General features: G+C 48.6%; 1 protein-coding gene across 3 annotated transcripts in view; it reads right to left on the minus strand.

The window, feature by feature from the left end:
* Nucleotides 1-18,940, minus strand: part of UBN2 (ubinuclein 2) — a 363,995-nt gene that overhangs the window by 224,944 nt on the left and 120,111 nt on the right. For all 3 annotated transcript variants that reach the window (XM_063940410.1, XM_063940409.1, XM_063940411.1), the window contains 2 exons: nt 18,352-18,470; nt 16,086-16,196 (listed from right to left, as the gene is read on the minus strand). In XM_063940410.1, coding sequence (XP_063796480.1) covers nt 16,086-16,196; nt 18,352-18,470 — 230 coding nt within the window. The remainder of the gene's footprint in view (nt 1-16,085; nt 16,197-18,351; nt 18,471-18,940) is intronic.

The raw sequence follows: 18,940 nt of genomic DNA on the forward strand, positions 1-18,940 counted from the left end.
GCAAGTCCCTTCTTAACGGCAGAGGCCATGGGTCCTCTGTGAGCATCTCTTGAAGTTCCGGGTACCAAGTCCTCCTTGGCCAATACGGAGCCACGAGTATAGTTCTTACTCCTCTCCGTCTTATAATTCTCAGTACCTTGGGTATGAGAGGAAGAGGAGGGAACACATACACTGACTGGTACACCCACGGTGTTACCAGAGCGTCCACAGCTATTGCCTGAGGGTCCCTTGACCTGGCGCAATACCTGTCCAGTTTTTTGTTAAGCCGGGACGCCATCATGTCCACCTTTGGTTTTTCCCAATGGTTCACAATCATGTGGTAGACTTCCGTGTGAAGTCCCCACTCTCCCGGGTGGAGGTCGTGCCTGCTGAGGAAGTCTGCTTCCCAGTTGTCCACTCCCGGAATGAACACTGCTGACAGTGCTATCACATGATTTTCCGCCCAGCGAAGAATCCTTGCAGCTTCTGCCATTGCCCTCCTGCTTCTTGTGCCGCCCTGTCTGTTAACGTGGGCGACTGCCGTGATGTTGTACGACTGGATCAGCACCGGCTGACCTTGAAGCAGAGGTCTTGCTAGGCATAGAGCATTGTAAATTGCCCTTAGCTCCAGTATATTTATGTGGAGAGAAGTCTCTAGACTTGACCACGTTCCCTGGAAATTTCTTCCCTGTGTGACTGCTCCCCAGCCTCTCAGGCTGGCATCCGTGGTCACCAGGATCCAATCCTGAATGCCGAATCTGCGGCCCTCTAGTAGATGAGCACTCTGCAGCCACCACAGAAGAGACACCCTTGTCCTCGGAGACAGGGTTATCCGCTGATGCATCTGAAGATGCGATCCGGACCATTTGTCCAGCAGATCCCACTGAAAAGTTCTTGCGTGAAATCTGCCGAATGGAATCGCTTCGTAAGAAGCCACCATTTTTCCCAGGACCCTTGTGCAATGATGCACTGACACTTTTCCTGGTTTTAGGAGGTTCCTGACTAGCTCGGATAACTCCCTGGCTTTCTCCTCCGGGAGAAACACCTTTTTCTGGACTGTGTCCAGAATCATCCCTAGGAACAGCAGACGTGTCGTCGGGATCAGCTGCGATTTTGGAATATTTAGAATCCACCCGTGCTGTTGTAGCAGTACCCGAGATAGTGCTACTCCGACCTCCAACTGTTCCCTGGACTTTGCCCTTATCAGGAGATCGTCCAAGTAAGGGATAATTAAGACGCCTTTTCTTCGAAGAAGAATCATCATTTCGGCCATTACCTTGGTAAAGACCCGGGGTGCCGTGGACAATCCAAACGGCAGCGTCTGAAACTGATAATGACAGTTCTGTACTACGAACCTGAGGTACCCTTGGTGAGAAGGGCAAATTGGGACATGAAGGTAAGCATCCTTGATGTCCAGGGACACCATATAGTCCCCTTCTTCCAGGTTCGCTATCACTGCTCTGAGTGACTTCATCTTGAATTTGAACCTTTGTATGTAAGTGTTCAAAGATTTCAGATTTAGAATAGGTCTCACCGAGCCATCTGGCTTTGGTACCACAAATAGTGTGGAATAATACCCCTTTCCCTGTTGTAGGAGGGGTACTTTGATTATCACCTGCTGGGAATACAGCTTGTGAATTGCTTCCAATACTGCCTCCCTGTCGGAGGGAGACGTTGGTAAAGCAGACTTCAGGAACCTGCGAGGGGGAGACGTCTCGAATTCCAATCTGTACCCCTGGGATACTACCTGTAGGATCCAGGGGTCCACTTGCGAGTGAGCCCACTGCGCGCTGAAACTCTTGAGACGACCCCCCACCGCACCCGAGTCCGCTTGTAAGGCCCCAGCGTCATGCTGAGGACTTGGCAGAAGCGGTGGAGGGCTTCTGTTCCTGGGATGAGGCTGTCTGCTGCAGTCTTTTTCCCTTTCCTCTACCCCGGGGCAGATATGACTGGCCTTTTGCCCGCTTGCCCTTATGGGGACGAAAGGACTGAGGCTGAAAAGACGGTGTCTTTTTCTGCTGAGAGGTGAGTTGGGGTAAAAAGGTGGATTTTCCAGCTGTTGCCGTGGCCACCAGGTCCGAAAGACCGACCCCAAATAACTCCTCCCCTTTATACGGCAATACTTCCATGTGCCGTTTGGAATCCGCATCACCTGACCACTGTCGTGTCCATAAACATCTTCTGGCAGAAATGGACATCGCACTTACTCTTGATGCCAGGGTGCAAATATCCCTCTGTGCATCACGCATATATAGAAACGCATCTTTTAAACGCTCTATAGTCAATAAAATACTGTCCCTGTCAAGGGTATCAATATTTTCAGTCAGGGACTCCGACCACGCCACCCCAGCGCTGCACATCCAGGCTGAGGCAATCGCTGGTCGCAGTATAACACCAGTATGTGTGTATATACTTTTTAGGACATTTTCCAGCTTCCTATCAACTGGCTCCTTGAGGGCGGTCGTATCAGGAGACGGTAACGCCACTTGTTTTGATAAGCGTGTGAGTGCCTTATCCACCCTAGGGGGTGTTTCCCAACGCGCCCTAACTTCTGGCGGGAAAGGGTATAATGCCAATAATTTCTTAGATATCAGCAATTTTTTATCGGGGGAGACCCACGCATCATCACACACTTCATTTAATTCTTCTGATTCAGGAAAAACTACGGGTAGTTTTTTCACACCCCACATAATACCCTTTTTTGTGGTACTTGTAGTATCAGAAATATGCAAAGCCTCCTTCATTGCCGTGATCATGTAACGTGTAGCCCTACTGGAAAATACGTTTGTTTCTTCACCGTCGACACTGGAGTCAGTGTCCGTGTCTGTGTCGACCGACTGAGGTAATGGGCGCTTTAGAGCCCCTGACGGTGTTTGAGACGCCTGGACAGGCACTAACTGACTTGCCGGCTGTCTCATGTCGTCAACAGTTTTTTGTAAAGTGCTGACACTATCACGTAATTCCTTAAATAAGACCATCCAGTCAGGTGTCGACTCCCTAGGGGGTGACATCACTAATACAGGCAATTGCTCCGCCTCCACACCATTTTCCTCCTCATACATGTCGACACACGCGTACCGACACACAGCACACACACAGGGAATGCTCTGATAGAGGACAGGACCCCACTAGCCCTTTGGGGAGACAGAGGGAGAGTTTGCCAGCACACACCAGAGCGCTATATATGTATAGGGACAACCTTATAAATAAGTGTTTCTCCCTTATAGCTGCTATATATGTTTTTATATGCCAAATTAGTGCCCCCCCCTCTCTTTTTTACCCTGTTTCTGTAGTGCAGGACTGCAGGGGAGAGTCAGGGAGACGTCCTTCCAGCGGAGCTGTGAGGGAAAATGGCGCTTGTGTGCTGAGGAGATAGGCTCCGCCCCCTTCACGGCGGCCTTTCTCCCGCTTTTTATGAGGTAAAATGGCAGGGGTTAAATACATCCATATAGCCCAGGAGCTATATGTGATGTATTTTTTACCATAAATAGTGTTTTCATTGCGTCTCAGGGCGCCCCCCCCCAGTGCCCTGCACCCTCAGTGACCGGAGTGTGAAGTGTGCTGAGAGCAATGGCGCACAGCTGCAGTGCTGTGCGCTACCTTTTTGAAGACAAGATGCCTTCTGCCGCCGATTTCTGGACCTCTTCACTCTTCTGGCTCTGTAGGGGGGCCGGCGGCGCGGCTTCGGGACCCATCCATGGCTGGGCCTGTGATCGTCCCTCTGGAGCTAATGTCCAGTAGCCAAGAAGCCCAATCCACTCTGCACGCAGGTGAGTTCGCTTCTTTTCCCCTTAGTCCCTCGATGCAGTGAGCCTGTTGCCAGCAGGACTCACTGAAAATAAAAAAAACCTAAGTCTATACTTTTATTCTTAGCAGCTCAGGAGAGCTACCTAGATTGCACCCTTCTCGGCCGGGCACAAAAACCTAACTGAGGCTTGGAGGAGGGTCATAGGGGGAGGAGCCAGTGCACACCACCTAGTCCTAAAGCTTTTACTTTTGTGCCCTGTCTCCTGCGGAGCCGCTAATCCCCATGGTCCTGACGGAGTCCCCAGCATCCACTTAGGACGTCAGAGAAAATAAACTGAAGAAAACTCTCTGGAGCTCCAGAGTGTGCATCCTCTCCTGAGGGCACTTTTTTCTAAACTGCCTGTGGTAGAGGGCATAGAGGGGAGGAGCTAGCACATGCAGTTGAAGAAATTTAAAGTGCACCAGCTCCTTTGGACCCCGTCTATACCCCATCGTACTAGATTCCCCCAATATCCCTTATGGATGCTAGAGAAATCAGTGCTGTATCACCTGCCTCCGTAGAGCGGGATACTAGAACCCGGTTTCTTAGTTCGATATTGCCACCAAAAACAATCTCTAACCCGCGACAGTAAGACTGCGTTAAATGCTACATAGACCGATAAGCAGTCAAGACGCCTTACCATCTCTCCCCATGCTCCGGCCACAGCCTGGGATCACCAGTACGGACCTGCTAGTACATCCCGCTGGCGCCCGTCGTAACTCCAGTGTCTACATGAGGGTACCTGTTGTAGCAACATCAGCGGAAAGTTGTTGCAGTGACTTTAGAAAAATGTGTATAAGACACATAGCAAAGTCGCGAGTAAAAAAAAAAAAAGGCTATATAAAATAAAAAGATTGTGGCTGTAAAAAAAGCCACCCCATTTCTACAGTGGTGCGGCTCCAGTCGCATCAAACAAAAAAATTAATTCCCTGGGCCAGAAGGCGGGGTTATACGGAGGTTGAACTAAGGCGTCCTGGGAGCTCAAAAAATTAACCATTTGGTGCCCAATACTCTCACGCCACCTACAACCCAATGTATATCCTATGGATCTACTGTGGACCCCGAAGGAGAAAAATAAGATTTTACTCACCGGTAAATCTATTTCTCGTAGTCCGTAGTGGATGCTGGGAACTCCGTAAGGACCATGGGGAATAGCGGCTCCGCAGGAGACTGGGCACAACTAAAAGAAAGCTTTTAGACTACCTGGTGTGCACTGGCTCCTCCCACTATGACCCTCCTCCAAGCCTCAGTTAGGATACTGTGCCCGGAAGAGCTGACACAATAAGGAAGGATTTTGAATCCCGGGTAAGACTCATACCAGCCACACCAATCACACCGTATAGCTTGTGATACTATACCCAGTTAACAGTATGAAATATAACTGAGCCTCTCAACAGATGGCTCAACAATAACCCTTAGTTAGGCAATAACTACATACAAGTATTGCAGACAATCCGCACTTGGGATGGGCGCCCAGCATCCACTACGGACTACGAGAAATAGATTTACCGGTGAGTAAAATCTTATTTTCTCTGACGTCCTAGTGGATGCTGGGAACTCCGTAAGGACCATGGGGATTATACCAAAGCTCCCAAACGGGCGGGAGAGTGCGGATGACTCTGCAGCACCGAATGAGAGAACTCAAGGTCCTCCTCAGCCAGGGTATCAAATTTGTAGAATTTTGCAAACGTGTTTGCCCCTGACCAAGTTGCAGCTCGGCAAAGTTGTAAAGCCGAGACCCCTCGGGCAGCCGCCCAAGATGAGCCCACTTTCCTCGTGGAATGGGCTTTTACTGATTTAGGATGCGGCAATCCAGCCGCAGAATGCTCCAGCTGAATTGTGCTACAAATTCAGCGAGCAATAGTCTGCTTAGAAGCAGGAGCACCTATTTTGTTGGGTGCCTACAGGATAAAAAGCGAGTCAATTTTCCTGACTCCAGCCGTCCTGGAAATATACATTTTTAAGGCCCTGACTACGTCCAGTAACTTGGAATCTTCCAAGTCCCTAGTAGCCGCAGGCACTACAATAGGTTGGTTCAAGTGAAAAGTTGATACCACCTTAGGGAGAAACTGGGGACGAGTCCTCAATTCTGCCCTATCCATATGGAAAATCAGATAAGGGCTTTTACATGACAAAGCCGCCAATTCTGACACACGCCTGGCCGAAGCCAAGGCCAATAACATGACCACTTTCCACGTGAGATATTTCAAATCCACAGTTTTAAGTGGATCAAACCAATGTGATGTTAGGAAACTCAACACCACGTTGAGATCCCAAGGTGCCACAGGAGGCACAAAAGGGGGCTGAATATGTAGCACTCCCTTTACAAATGTCTGAACTCCAGGCAGTGAAGCCAGTTCTTTCTGGAAGAAAATCGACAGAGCCGAAATCTGGACCTTAATGGAACCCAAGTTTAGGCCCATAGTCACTCCTGACTGTAGGAAGTGCAGAAAACAACCCAGCTGAAATTCCTCTGTTGGGGCCTTCCTGGCCTCACACCACGCAACATATTTTCGCCAAATACGGTGATAATGGTTTGCGGTTACTTCTTTCCTGGCTTTTATCAGCGTAGGAATGACTTCTTCCGGAATGCCCTTTTCCTTTAGGATCCGGAATTCAACCGCCATGCCGTCAAACGCAGCCGCGGTAAGTCTTGGAACAGACAGGGCCCCTGCTGTAGCAGATCCTGTCTGAGCGGTAGAGGCCATGGGTCCTCTGATATCATTTCTTGAAGTTCTGGGTACCAAGCTCTTCTTGGCCCATCCGGAACCACTACTATCGTTCTTACTCCTCGTCTTCTTATTATTCTCAGTACCTTTGGTATGAGAGGCAGAGGAGGGAATACATAAACCGACTGGTACACCCACGGTGTCACTAGAGCGTCCACAGCTATCGCCTGAGGGTCCCCTTGACCTGGCGCAATATCTAGTTTTTTGTTGAGGCGGGACGCCATCATGTCCACCTGTGGCCTTTCCCAACGGTTTACCAACAGTTTGAAGACTTCTGGATGAAGTCCCCACTCTCCCGGGTGTAGGTCGTGTCTGCTGAGGAAGTCTGCTTCCCAGTTGACCACTCCCGGAATGAACACTGCTGACAGTGCTATCACGTGATTTTCCGCCCATCGGAGAATCCTTGTGGCTTCTGCCATCGCCATCCTGCTTCTTGTGCCGCCCTGTCGGTTTACATGGGCGACTGCCGTGATGTTGTCTGATTGGATCAGTACCGGCTGGTTTTGAAGCAGAGGCCTTGCCAGACTTAGGGCATTGTAAATGGCCCTCAGTTCCAGAATATTTATGTGTAGGGACGACTCCTGACTTGACCAAAGTCCTTGGAAATTTCTTCCCTGTGTGACTGGCCCCCAGCCTCGAAGGCTGGCATCCGTGTTTACCAGGACCCAGTCCTGTATGCCGAATCTGCGGCCCTCTTGAAGATGAGCACTCTGCAGCCACCACAGCAGAGACACCCTGGTCCTTGGAGACAGGGTTATCAGCCGATGCATCTGAAGATGCGATCCCGACCACTTGTCCAAGAGGTCCCACTGAAAGGTTCTTGCATGGAACCTGCCGAATGGAATTCTGCTTCGTAAGAAGCTATCATTTTTCCCAGGACTCGTGTGCAGTGATGCACCGATACCTGTTTTGGTTTCAGGAGGTCTCTGACTAGAGATGACAGCTCCTTGGCTTTCTCCTGCGGGAGAAATACTTTTTTCTGTTCTGTGTCCAGAACCATTCCCAGAACAATAGTAGGCGTGTGGTAGGAACCAGCTGTGACTTTGGAATGTATAGAATCCATCCGTGCTGTTGTAGCACTTCCCGAGATAGTGCTACTCCGACCAACAACTGCTCCTTGGACCTCGCCTTTATAAGGAGATCGTCCAAGTACGGGATAATTAAAACTCCCTTCTTTCGAAGGAGTATCATCATTTCTGCCATTACCTTGGTAAAGACCCTCGGTGCCGTGGACAGTCCAAACGGCAGTGTTTGGAATTGGTAATGGCAATCCTGTACCACAAATCTGAGGTACTCCTGGTGAGGATGGTAAATGGGGACATGTAGGTAAGCATCCTTGATGTCCAGGGATACCATGTAATCCCCCTCCTCCAGGCTTGCAATAACCGCCCTGAGCGATTCCATCTTGAACTTGAATTTTTTTATGTATGTGTTCAAGGATTTCAAATTTAACATGGGTCTCACCGAACCGTCCGGTTTCGGTACCACAAACAGTGTGGAATAGTAACCCCGTCCTTGTTGAAGTAGGGGCACCTTGACTATCACCTGCTGGGAATACAGCTTGTGAATTGCCTCTAGCACAGCCTCCCTGCCTGAGGGAGTTGTCGTCAAGGCAGATTTGAGGAAACGGCGGGGGGGGGGGGATGAGACGCCTCGAATTCCAGCTTGTACCCCTGAGATACTACTTGAAGGATCCAGGGATCCACCTGTGAGCGAGCCCACTGATCGCTGACATTTTTGAGGCGGCCCCCCACCGTAACTGGCTACGCCTGTGGAGCCCCCGCGTCATGCGGTGGACTCAGAGGAAGCGGAGGAAGAATTTTGATTCTGGGAACTGGCTGACTGGTGCAGCTTTTTTCCCTCTTCCCTCGTCTCTGTGCAGAAAGGAAGCGCCTTTGACCCGCTTGCTTTTCTGAAGCCGAAAGGACTGTACCTGATAATACAGTGCTTTCTTAGGCTGTGAGGAAACCTGAGGTAAAAAATTTTCTTCCCAGCTGTTGCTGTGGATACGAGGTCCCAGAGACCATCCCCAAACAATTCCTCACCCTTATAAGGCTCTATGTGCCTTTTAAAGTCAGCATCACCTGTCCAGTGTCGGGTCTCTAATACCCTCCTGACAGAATGGACATTGCATTAATTATGGATGCCAGCCGGCAAAATATCCCTCTGTGCATCCCTCATATATAAGACGACGTCTTTAATATGCTCTTATGTTCGCAAAATAGTATCCCTGTTTGACAGGGTCACAGACCACGCTGCAGCAGCACTATCTGCAGGTCTCAGTCTAGTACCTGAGTGTGTAAATACAGACTTCAGGATAGCCTCCTGCTTTTTATCAGCAGGTACCTTCAAAGTGGCCGTATCCTAAGACGGCAGTGCCACCTTTTTTAACGAACGTGTGAGCGCCTTATCCACCCTAAGGGATATCTCCCAGCGTAACTTATCCTCTGGCGGGAAAGGGTACGCCATCAGTAACTTTTTAGAAATTACCAGTTTCTTATCGGGGGAACCCACGCTTTTTCACACTTCATTCACTCATTTGATGGGGGAACAAAACACTGCCTGCTTTTTCTCCCCACACATAAAACCCTTTTTTAGTGGTACTTGGGTTAATGTCAGAAATGTGTAACACATTTTTTATTGCCGGGATCATGTAACGGATGTTCCTAGTGGATTGTGTATATGTCTCAACCTCGTCGACACTGGAGTCAGACTCCGTGTCGACATCTGTGTCTGCCATCTGAGGGAGCGGGCGTTTTTGAGCCCCTGATGGCCATTGAGACGCCTGGGCAGGCGCGGGCTGAGAAGCCGGCTGTCCCACAGCTGTTACGTCATCCAGCCTTTTATGTAAGGAGTTGACACGGTCGGTTTATACCTTCCACATATCCATCCACTCTGGTGTCGGCCCCACAGGGGGCGACATCACATTTATCGGCATCTGCTCTGCCACCACATAAGCCTCCTCATCAAACGTGTTGACACAGCCGTACCGACACACCGCACACACACAGGGAATGCTCTGACTGAGGACAGGACCCCACACAGCCCTTTGGGGAGACAGAGAGAGAGTATGCCAGCACACACCAGAGCGCTATATAATTTAGGGATTAACACTATATTGAGCGAATTTTTCCCAATAGCTGCTTGTATATACAATATTGCGCCTAAATTTAGTGCCCCCCCTCTCTTTTTAACCCTTTGAGCCTGCAAACTACAGGGGAGAGCCTCGGGAGCTGTCTTCCAGCTGCACTGTGAAGAGAAAATGGCGCCAGTGTGCTGAGGGAGATAGCTCCGCCCCTTTTTCGCTGACTTTTCTCCCGCTTTTTTATGGATTCTGGCAGGGGTATTTATCACATATATAGCCTCTGGGGCTATATATTGTGATATATTTGCCAGCCAAGGTGTTTTTATTGCTGCTCAGGGCGCCCCCCCCCAGCGCCCTGCACCCTCAGTGACCGGAGTGTGAGGTGTGTATGAGGAGCAATGGCGCACAGCTGCAGTGCTGTGCGCTACCTTGGTGAAGACTGATGTCTTCTGCCGCCGATTTTCCGGACCTCTTCTTTCTTCTGGCTCTGTAAGGGGGACGGCGGCGCGGCTCCGGGAACGAACACCAAGGCCAGTTCCATGCGGTCGATCCCTCTGGAGCTAATGGTGTCCAGTAGCCTAAGAAGCCCAAGCTAGCTGCAAGCAGGTAGGTTCGCTTCTTCTCCCCTTAGTCCCTCGATGCAGTGAGCCTGTTGCCAGCAGGTCTCACTGTAAAATAAAAAACCTAAAATAAACTTTCTTTCTAGGAGCTCAGGAGAGCCCCTAGTGTGCATCCAGCTCGGCCGGGCACAGAAATCTAACTGAGGCTTGGAGGAGGGTCATAGTGGGAGGAGCCAGTGCACACCAGGTAGTCTAAAAGCTTTCTTTTAGTTGTGCCCAGTCTCCTGCGGAGCCGCTATTCCCCATGGTCCTTACGGAGTTCCCAGCATCCACTAGGACGTCAGAGAAAATAAGAATTTACTTACCGATAATTCTATTTCTCGGAGTCCGTAGTGGATGCTGGGGTTCCTGAAAGGACCATGGGGAATAGCGGCTCCGCAGGAGACAGGGCACAAAAAGTAAAGCTTTAGGATCAGGTGGTGTGCACTGGCTCCTCCCCCTATGACCCTCCTCCAAGCCAGTTAGGTACTGTGCCCGGACGAGCGTACACAATAAGGGAGGAATTTTGAATCCCGGGTAAGACTCATACCAGCCACACCAATCACACCGTACAACTTGTGATCTAAACCCAGTTAACAGTATGATAACAGCGGAGCCTCTGAAAAGATGGCTCACAACAATAATAACCCGATTTTTGTAACTATGTACAAGTATTGCAGATAATCCGCACTTGGGATGGGCGCCCAGCATCCACTACGGACTCCGAGAAATAGAATTATCGGTAAGTAAATTCTTATTTTCTCTATCGTCCTAGTGGATGCTGGGGTTCCTGAAAGGACCATGGGGATTATACCAAAGCTCCCAAACGGGCGGGAGAGTGCGGATGACTCTGCAGCACCGAATGAGAGAACTCCAGGTCCTCTTTTGCCAGGATATCAAATTTGTAGAATTTTACAAACGTGTTCTCCCCTGACCACGTAGCTGCTCGGCAGAGTTGTAATGCCGAGACCTCTCGGGCAGCCGCCCAAGATGAGCCCACCTTCCTTGTGGAATGGGCCTTAACCGATTTAGACTGTGGCAGGCCTGCCTCAGAATGTGCAAGTTGAATTGTGTTACAAATCCAACGAGCAATCGACTGCTTAGAAGCAGGCGCACCCAACTTGTTGGGTGCATACAGTATAAACAGCGAGTCAGAATTTCTGACTCCAGCTGTCCTGGAATATATTTTCAGGGCCCTGACAACTTCTAGCAACTTGGAGTCCTCCAAGTCCCTAGTAGGTGCAAGGCACCACAATAAGCTGGTTCAGGTGAAACACTGACACCACCTTAGGGAGAGAACTGGGGACGAGTCCACAGCTCTGCCCTGTCCGAATGGACAAACAGATATGGGCTTTTTTGAGAAAAAACCACCAATTTGACACTCGCCTGGTCCAGGCCAGGGCCAAGAGCATGGTCACTTTTTATGTGAGATGCTGCAAATCCACATATTTGACTGGTTTTAAACCAATGTGATTTGAGAAATCCCAGAACTACGTTGAGATCCCACAGTGCCACTGGAGGCACAAAAAAGGGGTTTGTATATGCAATACTCCCTTGACAAACTTCTGGACTTCAGGAACTGAAGCCAATTCTTTCTGGAAGAAAATTTACAGGGCCGAATTTGAACCTTAATGGACCCCAATTTGAGGCCCATAGACACTCCTGTTTGCAGGAAATGCAGGAAACGACCGAGTTGAAATTTCTTTGTGGGGCCTTCCTGGCCTCACACCACGCAACAAATTTTCGCCACACGTGGTGATAATGTTGTGCGGTCACCTCCTTTCTGGCTTTGACCAGGGTAGGAATGACCTCTTCCGGAATGCCTTTTTTCCCTTAGGATCCGGCTTTCCATCGCCATGCCGACAAACGCAGCTGCGGTAAGTCTTGGAACAGACATGGTACTTGCTGAAGCAAGTCCCTTCTTAGCGGCAGAGGCCATAAGACCTCTGTAAGCATCTCTTGAAGTTCCGGGTACCAAGTCCTTCTTGGCCAATCCGGAGCCATGAGTATAGTTCTTACTCCTCTACGTCTTATAATTCTCAGCACCTTAGGTATGAGAAGCAGAGGAGGGAACACATACACCGACTGGTACACCCACGGTGTTACCAGAACGTCCACATCTATTGCCTGAGGGTCTCTTGACCTGGCGCAATACCTGTCCCGTTTTTTGTTCAGACGGGACGCCATCATGTCCACCTTTGGTATTTCCCAACGGTTTACAATCATGTGGAAAAAACTTCTCAATGAAGTTTCCACTCTCCCGGGTGGAGGTCGTGCTGAGGAAGTCTGCTTCCCAGTTTCCATTCCCGGGATGAAAAACTGCTGACAGTGTTATCACATGATTTTCCGCCCAGCGAAAAGTCCTTGCAGTTTCTGCCATTGCCCTCCTGCTTCTTGTGTCGCCCTGTCTGTTTACGTGGGCGACTGCCGTGATGTTTTTCCCACTGGATCAATACCGGCTGACCTTGAAGCAGAGGTCTTGCTAAGCTTAGAGCATTATAAATTTACCCTTAGCTCCAGTATATTTATGTGGAGAAAAGTCTCCATACTTGATCACACTCCCTGGAAATTTTTCCCTTGTGTGACTGCTCCCCAGCCTCTCAGGCTGGGCTCCGTGGTTACCAGCATCCAATCCTGAATGCCGAATCTGCGGCCCTCTAGAAGATGAGCACTCTATAACCACCACAGGAGAGACACCCTTGTCCTTGGATATTGGGTTATCCGCTGATGCATCTGAAGATGCGATCCGGACCATTTGTCCAGCAGATCCCACTGAAAAGTTCTTACGTGAAATCTGCCGAATGGAATTGCTTCGTAGGAAGCCACCATTTTTACCAGGACCCTTGTGCAATGATGCACTGTTTTTAGGAGGTTCCTGACTTGCTCGGATAACTCCCTGGCTTTCTCTTCCGGGAGAAACACCTTTTTCTGGACTGTGTCCAGAATCATCCCTAGGCACAGCAGACGTGTCGTCGGGATCAGCTGCGATTTTGGAATATTTAGAATCCACCCGTGCTGATTGTAGCAGTATCCGAGATAGTGCTACTCCGACCTCCAACTGTTCCCTGGACTATGCCCCTATCAGGAGATCGTCCAAGTAAGGGATAATTAAGACGCCTTTTCTTCGAAGAAGAATCATCAATTCGGCCATTACCTTGGTAAAGACCCCGGGGTGCCGTGGACAATCCAAACGGCAGCGTCTGAAACTGATAGTGACAGTTCTGCACCACGAACCTGAGGTACCCTTAGTGAGAAGGGCAAATTTGGGACATAGAGGTAAGCATCCCTGATGTCCTGGGACACTATATAGTCCCCTTCTTCCTGGTTCGTTATCACTGCTCTGAGTGACTTCATCTTAATTTGAACCTTTGTAAGTGTTCAAAAAAAAATTTTTTAGAATAAGTCTCACCTAGCCTTCTGGCTTCAGTACCACAATATAGTGTGGAATAATACCCCTTTTCTGTAGTAGGAGGGGTAATTTAATTGTCACCTGCTGGGAACACAGCTTGTGAATTTTTTCCCATACTACCTCCTTGTCGGAGGGAGACTTGGTAAAGCAGACTTCAGGAGCCTGCGAAGGGGAAACGTCTCGACATTCCCATCTGTACCCCCGGGATACTACTTGTAGGATCCAGGGGTCCTGTACGGTCTCAGCGCCATGCTGAGAACTTGTCAGACGCGGTGGAACGCTTCTGTTCCTGGGAATAGGCTGCCTGTTGCAGTCTTCTTCCCTTTCCTCTATCCCTGGGCAGATATGATCTTATAGGGACGAGAGGACTGAGGCTGAAAAGACGGTGTCTTTTTCTGCAGAGATGTGACTTAGGGTAAAAAACGGTGGATTTTCCAGCAGTTGCCGTGACCACCAGGTCCGATGGACCGACCCCAAACAAGTCCTCTTCCTTTATACGGCCATACTGTGCCGTTTGGAATCTGCATCACCTGACCACTGTCGTGTCCATAACATCTTCTGGCAGTTATGGACATCGCGTTTATTCATGATGCCAGAGTGCAAATATCCCTCTGTGCATCTCGCATATATAGAAATGCTCTATAGTCAATAAAATACTGTCCCTGTCAAGGGTATCAATATTTTTAGTCAGGGAATCCGACCAAGCCACCCTAGCTCTGCACATCCAGGCTGAGGCGATCGCTGGCCGCAGTATAACACCAGTATGTGTGTATATACTTTTTATTATATTTTCCAGCCTTGTCAGCTGGTCCTTGAGGACGGCCCTATCTATAGACGGTACCACCACTTGTTTTGATAAGCGTGTGAGCGCCTTATCCACCTTAAGGGGTGTTTCCCAACGCGCCCTAACTTCTGGCGGGAAAGGGTATACCGCCCATAATTTTCTATCGGGGGGAACCCACGCATCATCACACACTTTATTTAATTTATCTGATTCAGGAAAAACTATGGTAGTTTTTTCACATCCCACATAATACCCTCTTTTGTGGTACTTGTAGTATCAGAAATACGTAACACCTCCTTCATTGCCTTTAACGTGTGGCCCTAATAAGGAATACGTTTGTTTATTCACCGTCGACACTGGATTCAGTGTCCCTGTCTGTGTCTGTGTCGACCGACTAAAGTAAACGGGCGTTTTAAAACCCTTGACGGTGTTTTTTGAGACGTCTGGACCGTACTAATTGTTTGTCGGCCGTCTCATGTCGTCAACCGACCTTGCAGCGTGTTGACATTATCACGTAATTTCCTAAATAAGCCATCCATTCCGGTGTCGACTCCCTAGAGAGTGACATCACCATTACAGGCAATTGCTCCGCCTCCTCACCAACATCGTCCTCCTACCTGTCGACACACACGTACCGACACACAGCACACACACAGGGAATGCTCTGATAGAGGACAGGACCCACTAGCCCTTTGGAGAGACAGAGGGAGAGTTTGCCAGCACACACCAAAAACGCTATAATTATATAGGGACAACCTTATATAAGTGTTTTCCCTTATAGCATCTTAATATATATATAAGCATATCGCCAAATTAGTGCCCCCCCTCTCTGTTTTAACCCTGTTTCTGTAGTGCAGTGCAGGGGAGAGCCTGGGAGCCTTCCCTCCAGCCTTTCTGTGAGGGAAAATGGCGCTGTGTGCTGAGGAGATAGGCCCCGCCCCTTTTTCGGCGGCCTCGTCTCCCGCTCTTAACGGATTCTGGCAGGGGTTAAATATCTCCATATAGCCTCCGGAGGCTATATGTGAGGTATTTTTAGCCAAAATAGGTATTCATTTGCCTCCCAGGGCGCCCCCCTCCCAGCGCCCTGCACCCTCAGTGACTGCCGTGTGAAGTGTGCTGAGAGGAAAATGGCGCACAGCTGCAGTGCTGTGCGCTACCTTTAGAAGACTGAGGAGTCTTCTGCCGCCGATTCTGGACCTCTTCTTACTTCAGCATCTGCAAGGGGGCCGGCGGCAAGGCTCCGGTGACCATCCAGGCTGTACCTGTGATCGTCCCTCTGGAGCTGATGTCCAGTAGCCAAGAAGCCAATCCATCCTGCACGCAGGTGAGTTCACTTCTTCTCCCCTAAGTCCCTCGTTGCAGTGATCCTGTTGCCAGCAGGACTCACTGTAAAATAAAAAACCTAAGCTAAACTTTCCTAAGCAGCTCTTTAGGAGAGCCACCTAGATTGCACCCTTCTCGGCCGGGCACAAAATCTAACTGGCTTGGAGGAGGGTCATAGGGGGAGGAGCCAGTGCACACCACCTGATCCTAAAGCTTTACTTTTTGTGCCCTGTCTCCTGCGGAGCCGCTATTCCCCATGGTCCTTTCAGGAACCCCAGCATCCACTAGGACGATAGAGAAATAACGTTTATGCTCTCTATGGCTTAAAGCACATAAAGCATTGGGATATACACAGTTTGCAAGAAACAATCAAGTCCAACATAAAATTACCTTATAGTGTCATCCCAGTAGAACTTTTTTCTTGGACCCATTACCCTCTTCCCTGGCTTTTCTTCATCATCTTCGTCTGAAGGGTTCCGATCGCCATCATCAGTTTGATGCCTATAGGCAAGGCGAGGCCAAAAACAAAGTAAACAGACCATACTGAAAGTCAGTCTTAAGATAGACATACATTTTTAAATAGGTAATTAGGTAGTCTTTCAGAATCAAATTATCTATTTCTTTTTACAGCAACAGTAGCTTTATTACAGAAACTAAATTTATGTTTTAAGCCGAGTACACACTGGCAGATATATCTGCAGTTCAATCGATCTGCAGATACACAGTATCTGCAGATAGTGGTTTTTCATACACAAATGGTGCCTATACACTTGTGCGATGCCACGCGACGCGACATCGCGGGGCATCGCACCGGCAGTTCAGGTGCAATTAAATCGCACCTGAACTGCCAAAGTGATTACCATGCGAGCATGCAATAGATCGCATGGTAATCACATGATGGGCATGTCCCCGCCGATGTGGGTGCAGCCTCTGGCCGCTCCCGGCAGGTGCCCATTGCACATCGCAGTGCGATATATAGCATGTTTTTAAAAACACATGCGATCGCACTGCGATTCGATAAATATTAAGTGCAGCACATACTATCTTAAGACGTGAGATTCGACCGGCGTGCCCGCGCATCGCGTCAAAGGTACCTAAAATGTGCATACAATCCTTCGATTTCTCTCACAGATGCGGTCGAAATCGGAGGTTAGCACCGATTATCTCACAAGTGTATGGACACCAAAAGAAAGATGCACCAATATATCTTAAAGATATATCTGCTGTTCAATATGGGTGCAGTACGAGTGTCCGGTGGCCAGGATCCCGGGGGCCAGCATACCGGCGCCGGGATCCCGACCGCCGGCATACCGAGCGCTAATGAGCCCCTTGCGCCATCCCGCTGCTTGGACCTCACACCGCGCCGCCGGGTGTGGGTTACAGCTGTGACCAGTCAGGACACCACGAAACGGGACCAGTCGGAGCAGACAGGGGCCTGACGAAGTGACCTACGAAACGCGTTGGGGTGTGGCCTGCCAGACACATTGTTCTCCACTTGCACTGTCTGCTCTGACTAGTCCCGTGTCGTGGTGTCCTGACTGGTCATGGCTGTAACCCACAGCCGGCGGCGCAGTGTGAGGTCCCAAGCAGCGTATTGCGTTATGCGGCATTTGTCTTGTGGAACTTACTTCACCCCGTGGTAACCAGCCCACAGTGTAGGTTATCAGGGTACGAGTCTGAACTTATGTTGGGTGACTTATCCTGTGATATTGTTTTATTAAAATAAATTGATCTGCACTATGAGCGCACTTTCTCTCAATCCTTGTTCCTAGAAAGTCCATCACTCCAGGGGTCCGGAGTGTTTATGGGAGAGTTGCTGCAGTATTAAAGTTACCAGTGCTTCAGCCCGGAGGAGTGCTCTGTGGACTGGATTCTTAATTAACTGATGCTTTTTGATCTTGTGAAGAATGTAGCATTATGGGTACAAGTGCGATATCGCCTAGCACGGTCCAGCCGCTGGCTAATAGTACTAACTAGCAGGATGTTCTTCTGATAGCGAACAGAGGATGGCTTCACATTAACGCTTAAAAATGTATAATACTATGCTCAGTAATGGAAAGCAGATAAAACAGCGTGTGCAGATTCTAAAGGACCTTTTACATACTCTATGAAATCACAACTCTTTACTAAAGACTACCATATGCACTATGGTACAACCTAACTGCTGTCACAATCCAGAGTAACACTGGCTCTTCATCTCAGTGCTGCTCTTTTCCCAATATATTACGTGCTCACAAGCAGTGCCCTCCCTACCATTTTCTGGATATGCATTTTGTTGACATTCATGTACCTATTTAAAAACATAGATTTTTCAGTGTACCAGAACACTGCGACACCATACGAAGTATAAACAATCATAAATAATGATCTTCCAGCTCTTCCAGCTGTCATTGTATTACACGTTAGTGTGAATAATCTAGTGAAACTGTTTCCCAAAAGGACACATGCTCAGCAGGTGGCAGGTTTGCATGCTGGAACATACAGTAGTATGATGCACCTAAAGACAGCTGTATATGCCTCTCCCAAGACCTAGGTTTATAATGTAAAAAGGAAATATCATAAAGTAACAAATTAATACTAGCTTTATAATAAAAAGCAACTATTTTGAAAAAAAAATTTTTTAACGTATTTAAGAAAAACATAACATGGCACACACTTTGCATTTTTGGCCTGATTATGTGCTTGGCAATCCTCTTGGTATCTGTTCATCTGTACAGGCATCACATTACTAATGGCCAGTTTAAGCCTCTGCAGCGGCTCTTTCAGTCGGTCATCCTAGAATTTAAATATATATGAAAATCCAAGCAGTTAAATAGAGTTGTTGTTTTTTTTTTTTTTTTAAATATAGCTTCTTTCAATTAATAGCAGAACAAGTACAAAAAAGGTAGTTACACAAAACATGAAAGCAGCACATTTATGATGTGCTTTTTGTTTATTACCCACAAATAAAATAAAATGTTATACTATTCTTTTGACTGAAAGCAAAAAGCAGGATTTTGGTATTTACTAACAAAATCCTCTTCTTGAATTCCATGGGGGTAGGGGGTGTAATGGAAAATGATGGGGTATTGATCGTGGTATGTGGAGCCTGACACTTTGTAACAGATCATTTTAACATGACTCCACCTACTTCGTAACCCACCTGACTTCAGTTCCATTTAATCAAGCCCAAGAAGAGACGGAGAGGAGAGAGAAAAGAAAGGAGACGACCACCCCCAAGTGACAGAGCACATAACACCAAGCAA

Source organism: Pseudophryne corroboree, chromosome 9 (assembly GCF_028390025.1).
Source record: "Pseudophryne corroboree isolate aPseCor3 chromosome 9, aPseCor3.hap2, whole genome shotgun sequence".
Taxonomy (NCBI): Eukaryota; Metazoa; Chordata; class Amphibia; order Anura; family Myobatrachidae; genus Pseudophryne; species Pseudophryne corroboree.